Here is a 14,155-nt window from a genome sequence, read left to right on the forward strand (position 1 = left end):
TCTTTCTCAGCTGGCGGTAACAATTTGTTGACCAAAAAGTTTATTTTTATTTTGGATGTAAGCAGAGAGGCCTGACTGCTCATGATTTATGAAAGGTAAATAGCAAGCGGTTAGGTCCATGCATCCACCATTTCTCAGCAATCATCAGGAAGGAAACAGATGGTCACACCCGGTGTGATTTAAAGAGTGTGACTAGAAACTATGTACTGCCATTGAATATATGGAAAAGATCATTTGGCTTCTAGTGAACATTTGTCTTCTCTTGTCTTGCTTTGTTGTTTAAAAAAAAATCTTGCCTTTTCTAGTACATAAGTGAATAATCAAAGGAAAGAAATTGTATATTAAAATGACACTCATTTGAAAGGCTATTGCCTCCTCTTTGCTAGTTGCCATTGTATCACTTTCCTCCGGGTCACAGTCTAATTTTTCTGCATAGTTGTCTTAAATGGCACTGCTTGTGTCAGCCTTGTAAGGCAAGCTTCAGAGTTAATTGTCTCCCTGCTGCTTCCTTCTCTCCAGTGAGTCAGAGTCCTTGCATCACTTCCTACCCAAGACTTCCCATAGGGCATTGTTCCCATTGAACTTTGAACCAGATGAGTGATGTAGAGCCTTAGCCAGGCACATGGCATGAATGCTTGGGAAAGCTGCTGGGAAGGAGTGGTTCCTATTATAAGCAGGAGCAGCTGAAACAAATTTAAAATGTCCTTTGTAAAATGGGATTTATTTTCCAGTCCATGTGTCTATTGCATATATTGGCAGCACTTGTGGTAATGCTACTCCAACACTGATGAAACAATAAGGATTTTTCTGATGCCTTCCAGACCACCTAGAGCTATTTTTGTAGCTCGCGTATGTCTGTTTGTGAACTCTCAGATACATTTTTGTCTCAATGCTCTGGTGTATCTGGTCTGATTTTTCTTGAAATGGGAGTTTTCTTTGTGCTCTGTCAGTCCTTTGTAGAGAACTGGCACCTGGTTCTCCAGCTAACCAGACTACGGTGTTTGCAATTGACTGTACCACAGTACAGAACATCCATGGTTTGGTTCCTGTTCTTCATCTCTCATGTCCAGGGCCAGCAGTGGCATGGAAGGAAAGGAGAAATGACTCATTTTTCTCAACAGCAAACCCGGAGTGTTTGAGGAAAAAAACAATGACGGGTTTCAAAGGAAACCCCATCCAATTGTCCTCAACTGACAGGAGAGTGACCAGTTCAGGAGGCTGTGGGGTTCAGAGTAGGGGAGTAGAGTTAGAGCTCTGTTAAGAACTTGGAGTTCCCCCATGACCCATTTTCCCAGGTGAGATGGGGTAAGGACCTTGTTCTCGTTTTTAATGTTTTACCAGGCTCATAATTTTATATTAGTTGTCTCAGCAAACAAGATTTAATAGTACATTTTTGGCTCAGGTCCTCCCACACAGCATTTGTCACTCAAAGTCGTCTACCAAAACTGACTTGTTTCCTGTTACGTGCTTGCTTCAGCATTTTTTATCTCTGTGGCTTTCCCTTTCCAGCCCCAAATGCTACTTAACATTGAACTAAAATCTCTAATAGTTGACCTAATAGTTTCCATGGTTTATCGTTTTAGCTTCTTTAAAAAAAAAAAATACCCTCAGAGTTTTTTTTCTCAAGAAAAGTAGAGTCCTCTGCCAAGCCCAGTGCTTGTCGTTGGTGACATGTAGAAACAAGTTTGTTTCAGCATAGGGTGCAGTGATACAGCAGCAGGTTTGGGACAGTGGGAACACAGTTTCAATTTTTGGATTTTTTTGTTTATTTTTTCTTATGGTTTTAAATTTAAAAATACAAAACAAAGCTTTGAGGGATTTCCTCAGCATGAGAAAATACATTCTGGGAGTTCCACCCAGCTCCTCCCCATACTCCTGTCATGAAAAGCAGCTTGGGGGAAAAGAAGAATTAAATTGGGCTTACTGTCCTTCTGATCCTGACGAAGTCTAGTTTGGATACGCCCTGTTCTCCCTCATCCTGCCCAGACATCCAGGGAGTTTAGTAACAGGCCTGCAGGGCTGTCCTTAGGCATACCCAGCATACGCAGCTGTGTAGGGCATCATGAAATTTGGGGCACCAAATTGCCCCAAATTTCATGGTGCCCTAGGCATCCGCCTACTGCATACGCGGCAGCACCAGCCCTGGCTACCAGCTCTATCCCTCGGCCGTCCCCCCAGCCCCCCTGCAAGGGGCAGGGCTGTCCTGGGGGGGGGCAGACAACTCCCTCTATCCTGCCTCTTACCCTTCCCCCCTACTCTGCCCCCAGCTCGCCCCCATTCCACCTCTTCCCCCAGTGACCCCGCACTCACTGGCAGTGGCGGGAAGTGGAGCAACCCAACCCCAGCCTGCTCCGCTTCCCTTGCCACGGCCCCAGCCATGTCACTCGGGTTGGGGAAAAGACCGCTCCGGCAGGAAGCTGGGGCTGGGGTGAGGAAAGCGGAGCGGGCTGCTCCCAGCCCCACACTAATCCCCTGGGCCACTCTGGGCCTGTGGGGCCCCCAAAAGTGGCCCCCCACAGCTCCTGCCTCCCAGACTCTGTGGGAGGGAGGCGTAGGGGCACCCAAATGGCTAGGGATGGCCCTGCAGGCCTGTGACTCTTATTAATACCCCTTTTTAGTAGAGTCACTGGCCTAAGACTCAATGTGTCTGATGGACTTTATTTCCCTGCACTGACTCCAGTGAGCTAGCTGTTTGTCTGGAGGCCATGATGTAAGCAGCACAGCCAGACAAGAATTGCTGCTCTCACACAGAATTAATTCAGAAAGTGTTTGATAAGTGGAGATAAAAGCAATCAATTCAGACTTCCTTTCTGGGTAAGGACAGGCTGTGCTGACCTAATATATTTAGATAGTGATTGGTTTTTCAGTCACGTTACAGATCTGTTAGCTTTTAATAAACACAGTACTTACAGTTCCAGCAGAAACCACTGAGGCAGACCCCCCTCTGATATAAATCTGCATAGTTCCATTCACGCCAGTGGAAATAAACCAAATTATGCCAGATGAGGATCTGGCCCATGAGACTTCTTAGCACATTTGTCAGTAATATATATTTTATCTGACGTTGTTTGTTCACAGCATGAATGTGGCTAGTTTAATGTACTGTATTAGCCCTGCCTGTGACTTTAAATAATGTATTGCAATCTGTGGGCTCAGTTACAGTTTGTAGATCAAAAGCTGTGCCAGGGTGGCATCTGCACTGTAGAGTCTTGAGGCATTGTACCCATGTGAGGCATAGGCAGGCATTGGGAGGAGTACATTTAGCAGTGGCAGTTAAGTCTGCTTTTCACTGTAAAAGGGAGGCCAGGCCTTGGCCAGCACTGCTGATCAACCACCCCGTTGCTCTCAGAAGGCTTGTCTACACTACACCATTTTGGTGTTGCAACCCCTTAGCCGCCTATAAAAACAAATTATCCACCTACAGCTTCTTACAAAGGTGATGTACAGCAAACACTTCACACCATCACTGTGATTGCAGGCTAGACATTGTCGTACACTGCAACATGGCCCTCTACGCTACTGCAGTGAACCCATATTTGAAAATGTTGGCCTGTGTCTTTAAGTTTGGCAAGACTTACCCAAGCAACTCAACCTGTGTTCCATTTGCTTCAGCAATATGTATTAATTTGTAAATAATTCAGCTCTTGAGTTTAAAATTATTCCTACAATATATTTAAATAATGTCTGGCATTTTACCAATTAAGGGGAACTCAAGATTTACTTTGTCTACTTTTGTATTCTGAACCCAAGTCATATTGCTTAGAACAGGAGAAAATTCAAGGCACTGATCACTGAATGAGATAACAAAACAGTATTAGCAAATTACTGTAAGCAGTGCAGTAAATTAACTACCTAGAAGTCATTTGTCAAAGTTGTGATTTTCATTAATCTTTTTAAAGCTAAACAACTTCTATGAGCAAACGCTAACAATTCTCACTAATTCAATATGTTTCACAATTTGAGGATGTTTGCCACTAGGAATCAGAAGAAGGTAAATGCCACTTAATTATTACTGTAAGATTTTTTTAAAAGAACACTTCACCATTTTTGTAGAAAAATGTTTTAATGATTGGAAAAGCAAATATATCAATGTTTAAAGACCCATTATTTTACTCACTGATAAAGGGAAAAATCAACCTTGCTGCCACCGTTGGCTCCTACATGCTATGATGATGGATGAACACATTAGAACTGCACATCACTACAGACTTTTCAGTTCAGGGAACGTAAAAGGACACTGTCGAGATATAAATCACAGGCCAAAATTCTGCCCTGACATCACATCCAAAGAAACTTCATTTGCAGTATTTTTTTTTTAAATCATGGCATGTAGTAACATATTAGATTTTTTTTTTGATGTATGGTTTACTGTTTGGTTATATTTTTGCTCCCTTTGGACAGTGAAGCTAGAAAGGTGTTTTTCTAATAAATTTCACTTCTATTGTCATGCACGAGCATGGCGTAGCAATGTTTGGGTTGTGAATGCTGCAGGGAAATGTTAATTGAAAACATGCACAAAAGTTTCTATTGGTTTTTAAAATTTCTTTTTTGTGAAACCTCAGTGTTGAGTTCAAATTTTTGACAATGTTTCTCTGAGAGAAACATGCTAACAGGGACTTTGGGAGAGAGAGAGAGAGAGCGCCTCACCTCAGTCCCTGGAAAAATCATGGAGCAGGTCCTCAAGGAAACCATTTTGAAGCACTTGGAGGAGAGGAAGGTGATCAGGAACAGTCAACGTGGATTCACCAAGGGCAAGTCATGCCTGACCAACCTGATTGCCTTCTATGATGAGATAACTGGCTCTGTGGATATAGGGAAAGCGGTGGACGTAATATACCTTGACTTTAGCAAAGCTTTTGATACGGTTTCCCACAGTATTCTTGCCAACAAGTTAAAGAGGTATGAATTGGATGAATGGAATATAAAGTGGATAGAAAGCTGGCTAGATTATCGGGCTCAACGGGTAGTGATCAATGGCTTGATATCTAGTTGGCAGCCGGTATCAAGCAGAGTGCCCCAGGGGTCGGTCCTGGGGCCGGTTTTGTTCAACATCTTTATTAATGATCTGGATGATGGGATGGATTGCACCTCAGCAAGTTTGCGGATGACACTAAGCTGGGGGGAGAGGTAGATACGCTGGAGGGTAGGGATAGGGTCCAGAGTGACCTAAACAAATTAGAGGATTGGGCCAAAAGAAATCTGATGAGGTTCAGCAAGGACAAGTGCAGAGTCCTGCGCTTAGGACGGAAGAATTCCATGCACCGCTATAGGCTGGGGACCGACTGGCTAAGCAGCAGTTCTGCAGAAAAGGACCTGCAGATTACAGTGGATGAGAAGCTGGATATGAGTCAGCAGTGTGCCCTTGTTGTCAAGAAGACTAACGGCATATTGGGTTGCATTAGTAGGAGCATTGCCAGCAGATCAAGGGAAGTGATTATTCCCCTCTATTCGGGACTGGTGAGGCCACATCTAGAGTATTGCATCCAGTTTTGGGCCCCCCACTACAGAAAGGATGTGGAAAAATTAGAAAGAGTCCATCGGAGGGCAGCAAAAATGATTAAGGGGCTGGGGTACATGACTTACAAGGAGAGGCTGAGGGAGCTGGGCTTATTTAGTCTGCAGAAGAGAAGAGTGAGGGGAGATTTGATAGCAGCCTTCAACTACCTGAAGGGGGTTTCCAAAGAGAACTGAGCTCGGCTGTTCTCAGTGGTGGCAGATGACAGAACAAGGAGTAATGGTCTCAAGTTGCAGTGGGGGAGATCTAGGTTGGATATTAGGAAACACTTTCACTAGGAAGGTGGTGAAGCACTGGAATGGGTTACCTAGGGAGGTGGTGGAATCTCCATCCTTAAAGGTTTTTAAGGCCTGGCTTGACAAAGCCCTGGTTGGGATGATTTAGTTGGGGTTGGTCCTGCTTTGAGCAGGGGGTTGTACTAGATGACCTCCTGAGGTCCCTTCCAACCCTAATCTTCTATGATCCCACAAGCCCCTCTTAAGCCTTCCCTTCCTTTCACAAATTCTACCCACCCTACTTCCTGTGAATCACACATGACAGCCTTGACCATATTCCACCGAGTTGTTTGCTAATATCTGTATGCAGTACTTTGACTGTTACAGCACCCACAGAAGGAAACCGTCATTTGTTACTTCTGTACTGCCCACATCTTGATCATAACTCGTTTGTTTCTTTCGTTAGGTGCAAAGTTCCCCATTAAATGGACTGCGCCAGAAGCAGCATTGTATGGAAGGTTCACAATAAAATCAGACGTATGGTCTTTTGGAATATTACTCACAGAGCTTGTAACAAAAGGGAGAGTGCCATACCCAGGTAAGAAAAGCAGTCGACAATACTAATCTAGGTCTCAGTTGAGGAAGGTTCTTAAGTACATTCATAACTTTACACGAGAGTAGTTCCATTGAATTCAGATGGGATTATACTCACATGCTTGAAGTTGTGCATATGCCTAAATACTTTCCTAATTTGGGGCCTAAATGTATTCACCATTATAAGGGTGGTGTCCAGACAGTAAATCTAACCTACCTTCATTCTGATTTATTTTTATTAATATCAATTAAATTGATCATTTTTTTTTCAGCAAAATAATAAAGACAATGTAAAATACTGTATTTTAGCCCAAATAAGTCACAGTAGCATTTGCATTCAATTTTTTTTAACACCAGTAGATAAGATACAGAATGGATTTATCCATTTATGTATCAGTCTAGTTGTACCAGCTTTGATACCTGACATTGCCAAATCTCTTTTAAAATACTTCTAAATCTCAATCCTGAGTATAAAAACCAATGGAAGTGAAAGAAATTATTCATGTAACAAGTAGGTACCAGCCCAGTGCAGGTTCACAAATGGATTAAATCCTCTAGGGAGGGGAAAGTGAGGGCCTGTTATTTTCTGTTTGAAACCCTGCCATGGAGTGATACTTACATTAGAGATGAATGGATGTGCTTGTGCATGTTTTCAGAAGGGGCAGTTTCACTCTAACAGCTTCTACAGCAGGAGTGGGCAAACTTTTTGGCCCAAGGGCCACATCTGGGTGGGGAAATTGCATGCAGGGCCATGAGCGTAGGGCTATGGCTGGGGGTTGGGGTGCGGGAGGGAGTGCAGGGCTGTGGGAGGGGGTGAGGTGTGCAGGAAGGGGTTCAAGGCACAGGGTTGGGGCACAGGAGGGGTGAGGGAAGTATGAGGGGGCTCAGGACAGGGGTTTGGGGTGCAGGAGGGGGTGGAGTGTGGGAGGGGGTTGAGGTGCAGTAGGGGTGTGGCAGGGGTTTGGGGTGCAGGAGGGCTCAGGGCAAGGGGTTGTGGTGTGGGAGGGGGCTCAGGGCAGGGAGTTGGGCCGGAGCCTGCACCCCACCGCTGCTTACCTAGAGTGGCTCCGGGGTGGCAGCAGCGCGCAGCTCCGCTCCCGGAAGCAGCCAGCATCACGTCTCTGCGGCCCCTGGGGGGGTGCAGAGGGCTCCGCGCGCTGCCCTTGCCTGCAGGTAGCTCCCCTGAAGCTCCCATTGGCCACGGTTCCCTGTTCCCGGCCAAAGGAAGCACCGGGGGCGGTGCCTGCAGGCAAGGGCAGCGCACGGAGCCCTCTTACCTCACCCCCTTCCCTAGGGACGTGGTGCCGTCTGCTTCCGGGAGTGGCGTGGGGCCCGCGGCGTCACGGGGGTGGCAATCCTGCGGGCTGGATCCAAAGCCCTGATGGGCCAGATTCAGCCTGCAGGCCATAGTTTGCCCACTCTTGTTCTAAAGGACGGAGATGTTCATGTCGGGGGAAAGGGAATGGTGACAACAGTGCAGTTCATAGAGAATAAATCTCTTCTTTCCTTAACATTGTGAATACAGTCTGTGAAATGAGAAAACTAGAATGTCTAGACCCTTTGTATTTTTCCTTAAGACTTTTATCCAAATAGTTAAGCACTGGTAAAGCTTATCACGGCATGGGTTTTGTATGATATAACAGCCTGCTAGTAGGTTATAATTGAAAGGATGCTAAACCAATCTGTGTGATGCTGCAGAGTCAATTTCTGTAATTATCCAAGCAGTCAGAGCCGTATATCAAATAATAGCTTCTGAAGAGAGTGAAGGATACAGTCTAGGGACACTGCTGCTTATAGTCTTGGGGACTGGAAAAAAGAAAACACCCTCACTGGAAATGTGCTACAAGAGATGATAGAATGTCTGTGGATTGTTTGTTTGCCAGGCGTGCACCTACAGGTCTGCCTGCAGAGATACCATGCCATTGAATACCTGGGGCAAAGGGGTTATTTTATCGTCTTGATTTGTTTGAGTAAAAGTGGGGAGGCACAACATAGAGCAGAAAAGGGAAGACAGACAGACAGGATGTGGAAATATTGTGGATATGAATGGGAAATATGGCATTCTCTCTCCCTCAGTCTGCAAATCAAGCACCTCGGTGCTCCGTTTTGGGTGTGAAGGAGGCGAAGCTGTGAGCCTCAGACACTGGGGTGAAAAGGAGGCAGAGATTAAAGGGATGTCAAGGCTCACAATTAAACCTTACAGCCCAGCCCTAGCAGTCCCTGCCAGCAGTAGCGTGATTTCTTAACAGATGGGCTGCAATGTTCAGTTAATTTATTGGTGCTCTCTTTAACCCTTTAGAAGACAGGGGCTTGAAGTAAGCAACTTCAACAATATTAGTTGCTATTAGTACATGAGGGGGAAATAAAAACTGCATGGGGGTGTCAGAGAACCAAAGCCAAAATGAATATCAACTTATTTTTAGTTTTACTGTTTTTGCTTTACTCAGATTCCCCTTGAATCTTAATCTTCTCTTTACCACAGTTGAGAAGTAGGAGGCTACAATTCTTTGGCTGTTGTACAGCAGGATTATTGTCTAAAATGTTGCTTATCAGGCAGCACAGCCACACATTCCAACTACACTGAACAAGCACATCTGCCTTGCTTGTCCTGCTTTCTGGTGTTAAAATTGCTATTAGTATGTTCGTGCATGGAATGGCAGCATAGGTACATGCTCGACTTGGAGAAGTATCTGCCACAGTGCCATCAAATCCTGTACAGAATTCCATCCAAGTGCAGCCTTTGGAAAATAGCAAAACTCTGTTTACAAAGGCTCAGGGCCCAATTGTGCAACCATGTCTTACGGCAAATAGTACTAATTACATATCCACAGGCACTCTTCCATGGATTTCAGTAGGACTGTTTGCATCATAAGATACTGTTCATTGTGAGGAAGAGTCAGTCATTTGGCTGTTAGCTCAAAATGTCCAAAGTGGTTCTTGAAAGTATTGGCTAATCCCAGGAGAATTATTCCTGCTTTAGGAAAAAAATACATAGGAAATGATAACATAGATCATTTTCTTCCCTCTTGAGGGTTTGAAAGTGTGGTGCTGCCTCTTCCTTGGCCTTTCCAGTGGTTGTCCCCCTTGGGGTGTGGCTAGATAAGTATATTAGCTTAGGCATGTGAGTATAAATTAGCCTGATCCTTCACTCTTACACTGGTTTTACTCTGGTGCAGCCCCACTGACTGCTGTGGAGTTACCCTGGTTTTTATGCTGGTGTAACAGAGTGAAGAATGAGGCCCAGAGATGCGCCAGAGCTGGAACTTTTATCCAGTCCGCCTGTCAACTTTGCTGACTCAGCCTGAGTTTCATCTTCCAAAGACGACAACTGTTTTTGTTTTTGTAAAACTGAAAGTTGGCCTTTTTGATGGGCCTCTTTAAAAATTGCCTCCAAATTTGCACCCTCATTCACACACCCAAAGTTGATAGCTACTCCGTTTTTGTGTTGAATGCTATCAGCACATGAAGGATGTCTCTGCCTGTTAGAGGACATTTTCTTAAAATCTCACCCATAGCATAAGTAAGGGTTTCAAATCCATTTGAGGGAATAGTCTGTTTTTCTTAGCTGTTGGCCAAATTTATTCCTATGTTGTACAGAGTTAAATGCAATTTAAACATATTTCTCAAACCCTTTAATAACACACTTGGAAGAAAGATATCATGTGAAGGATTACATCATCATGATGCAATTTACTGTACTTCACCTTTAGCTAACAAATGCTACTTAGTGATTGTGGCATCACATTTTACAGATAAATATACACAATTCCTTGACTAAGAACATTGGCTTTGAAGCATACAGATGTTTGATCTGGTATTTGCATTTCTCTTGCAGAGGTACTTCAATATATATCAGGAGTAGGCTACCTATGGCACGTGTTCCGAAGGTGGCATGCAAGCTGATTTTCAGTGGCACTCGCACTGCCTAGGTCCTGGCCACCGATCCGGGAGGCTCTGCATTTTAATTTAATTTTAAATGAAGCTTCTTAAACATTTTTAAAACCTTATTTACTTTACATACAACAATAGTTTAGTTATATATTATAGACTTATAGAAAGAGACCTTCTAAAAATGTCAAAATGTATTACTGGCACACAAAACCTTAAATTAGAATGAATAAATGAAGACTCAGCACGCCACTTCTGAAAGGTTGCCGACCCCAATATATATTTTTGATATAGTAAACAAGGGTATGAGACACACGCAATCCAGATGTGCTTCACTAGTTTGGTTGTTTTTGAGCACCTAGAGAAAAAGAAATATTGATGCCAGGGACTCAGGAGCTGGCTTCACAAATGTCTACCACTGGAGTTCAACACCCAGTTCAGCCTACAAACCTGCAGCATCTCGAATGAAGCAGAGAGAGATCCTTATTGTTTATGTAGAGTCAGTAATCAGGTGGGTACTGTACAATACCCCAATTAAACTGTTCCTACCCTGATGATTTTAGGGTACGGCTGTGTCTTCACTGCAAAGAAGCTGCTTTTTTACTAACGTGCATTAGCTATCCTGCTGTAAAACCCTAGTAGAGACATGGCACCGTAGTCTTTACCATTAGGTAGCTAGGTAAGGTCAGCACTTTTCCTCACATCTGTGGTTGACCTCACCTACTGTACCACACAGTAGAACTCAAGCGCCTTGTTTCCACAAGATTTTACAGCAGTGAGTTTATGTGGGTTAGTTATCCCATGGTAGTGAAGGCATAGCCTTAGACGAAAATTGTCAAGGTAGGGACAGTTTTACTTTGTGTATTGTACAGTACCAAGTGCATTGATGCTAAACACAGTCTAAAAGACGCAAAAGATATTGTGAGAAATTAGCTGTGGGGTTGATTTTGAGGTTTGGTTGTGTTACAGCTATACGTAGAACTCACTTTCTATGGGTAGCTCAGAAGAAACGTATAGTGAAGGAATGTGAAGGCGGAGAGGGTGGCTATATGGGACGGAAATAATTCATGCAGAGGAGGCAGCGTGGCTGTATACTGCAAGAATTGGGAAAGCTTTTACTTAAGGGAGATACCCTTTGGATCAGCATAGTAAGAGCTACATAGGAAGAGAAACCTAAATTAACCTATGGAAAAGATGCGACAAATCATGGGTGTCCTGAAATATCCCAGTTTAATTTAGAGTGTGATTATGTGCTGTGCCTTTAAAAGATGCAGCACAAAACTCAGCCCAGGGAAAAGGAGTAGGGGAGTAAACTAGCATAAAGCCATCACTGCACCCTTCTGATTTAGGGCTAAAGAGGCTGCTGCTGAAATTTAGACAGCTCAAGGGGGCTAAGTTACAGAAACCTGTTCCCAGAGTGCTGCCCACAATCTCTGTAGCATGCGTGCCCCTCCCCCTCAATCCTGCCTTCTGCTCCAGGGCTGACAAGGGAGTCCTCGGAAGACAGCCTCCAGCACTCTTCCTCAGTTTGGGCACGTCTTCACTGGCAACATTAAAGCGCTGCTGCAGCAGCACTTTAACATAGCTTCTGTAGTCGCAGCAGAGTGCTGGGAGACAGCTCTCCCAGCACTCTTTAAAAAAAAAAAAAACACCTCCACGAGGGGCGTAGCTACCGGTGCTGGGAGCACGGCTACCAGCGCTGGTGCACTGTCTACACTGGCACTTCACAGCGCTGAAACTTGCAGTACTCAGGGCAGAGTTTTTTCACACTCCTGAGCGAGAAAGTTGCAGCGCTGTAAAGTGCCAGTGTAGACAAGCCCTTTGTTTGCTAGCAGGACTTCTCTACAGGCCAGAACTGAGCTTTTAAATCCCATTTATGACACTCGGCCCCTTTCCCACAAAATAAAGGAGAGTGATTGGGAGTGAGAGACTCTGTCCGGGCTTTCCTAGGTAAACCAGATGGGAGAGCGTCTCTGTTTCTGATCTGTATAGCTTTGGGCAGCAGATTTGTATAGCTTCCCAGCAGCTTTAGTGATTCACATGCAAATCTCTTAATAACCTGAGACGGGAAAGAGATGTGTGGTCTTAAAATGGCAACATCCTTCACCAATAATGCAGTGTGTTCTCTCACTCCTATGGTGGAATCAGGAGCTAATAGAAAAGTTGCCTTTTAGAACGTAAGTGCAAATATTTTCGCTGGCCCAAATGCTAGTTCTAGAAAAAGTTTGAATGCGGCTGAAATCCAGGACAGTGAAATTTCTGCTGCCTAAAATAGGATGTTATTGAGCAGTTTATTTCCCAGACATACATTTTGTAAGAGAAAACTTGTAAAGGGTTTAAAAACCTACAAATACAACTGACTGTATGTGTTTAAGTAAATTAAAAGGTTGGATTTTTTTAGATGAGAAGTGAACTGTACAAACCATTTAAATATTCTGCTTTGTTAGAAATGGAAATACAACAGCCTTGTGCTAATGTAGAAGAAACAATGAAACTGCCCTATCTAGATTCACTTATCCTATTAAAAAGTCTGTAGGAAAGTAAACAAACAGCATTAGAAGTACAAAATAAACATAATGATTTAAGTGATTCCAATAAATCAAGTATCTGACTAGTAATACAGATGGATTCAAAGATGATTTTTTTTGTCTTGGCACTGTCCCTTTTAAATTGATAGCTCATTTCATTTGAAACACAGTAAAGTTGATTGGATAAGTATGGATTCTGTAGCTATTGGCGGAGATATGAATTTCCGAAATGAATGCCAGGGGTAGCTTGAATGAGTCTCAGACTTTGCGAGAAGAATTCTTCTGGCTAACACTAGGATGACTAGCAATAGCCAGATTCATTGTTTTATAGCTGGATTTTCTGGGGTGGAGGCAGAATGTCAATATGTTTCCAGTTAGCACAGTACATGGAATTTGTTAATCTTTCCCACGTGTTTAAAAAAAAGGGAGAGTGGGAGGTTGAGAACTGTTTCTCCTTCCCCTCCCTCACTCTCTCCTTAGTCTTTTCCTTACAGCATATAGTCTGCTATCAAGTTTCCCCATGTACTGGCCTGCATGAAATAATACACTGGATAAAAATACTGAACTAATATCCCAGAATAACAAAATGCTAATTAATTCACATTTGGGAGGAAAGTTAGTGGTGGTGGTGCTCCTGCTATCTGTGTTGTACTTGCCTGGCATGTGAAGGGACCCAGCCAACATAAAAATTCTAGAATATAAACAAACAATATTTTTTCGCCTATGTCTGGCACCTTCTTTATTCAAGGCTGAAAGAATTATAATTTAGCCTGTGAGGGACAAGAAGCACTGAAGAGATTTTTACACTAAAATGTGAGGTGATTTGACCCAGCTGATTCAAAGATGAGAGTTTGAAAAATTAGAGGAGCTTGTCATCCAGCTTCTGTATTTCCCAGTGCATACCACCTTTTATGTGCCTGTCTCATCAGTTGTAATCTCTTTGGGGCAAGGGCTGCCTTTATGCTTTTGTGTATTATGTACATTGTACATTGGTGGCATGAAACAAATACTTACAGATATTTTGCTTGCATGACAGATTTTCACTGCTCTGATGGTGTGTCTCAAAAACAGTGAGACCTAGAAACTTCACCTTTGGTTTCTGGTGAAGGGCTTGCAGAGCACTGGGGTTTTTGCCATTTTCAAAAACTGGTGGGATGTATTTTGGAAGTTGCATGTTGACAAATGAGGCCCATCTGGATCTCCATTTGGTATGTGGCAGACTTTTAAGATATGCTAAAGGTCTGGCTGGCCTAGTGTTTAGAGTCTGAGATGCCTACAAAGTTTCTCAGCAGGACCCACGGGGTTAAGGATACTAAGTCTGCAGGTATGGCTTGGCAGAAAACTTGTTTCAGTACTAGCAAGCCGGAATCCAAACTGCCATTTAAGGTGTAATTAATGTATATATTTTCTGGTAA

General features: G+C 43.6%; 1 protein-coding gene across 9 annotated transcripts in view; it reads left to right on the top strand.

Moving 5' to 3' along the window:
• FYN (FYN proto-oncogene, Src family tyrosine kinase) overlaps positions 1-14,155 on the top strand; it is a 172,501-nt gene that overhangs the window by 155,658 nt on the left and 2,688 nt on the right. For all 9 annotated transcript variants that reach the window (XM_039529261.1, XM_039529264.1, XM_039529268.1 and 6 more), the window contains one exon: positions 6,197-6,328. In XM_039529261.1, coding sequence (XP_039385195.1) covers positions 6,197-6,328 — 132 coding nt within the window. The remainder of the gene's footprint in view (positions 1-6,196; positions 6,329-14,155) is intronic.

This window comes from Mauremys reevesii, linkage group 3, assembly GCF_016161935.1.
Source record: "Mauremys reevesii isolate NIE-2019 linkage group 3, ASM1616193v1, whole genome shotgun sequence".
Classification (NCBI taxonomy): Eukaryota; Metazoa; Chordata; order Testudines; family Geoemydidae; genus Mauremys; species Mauremys reevesii.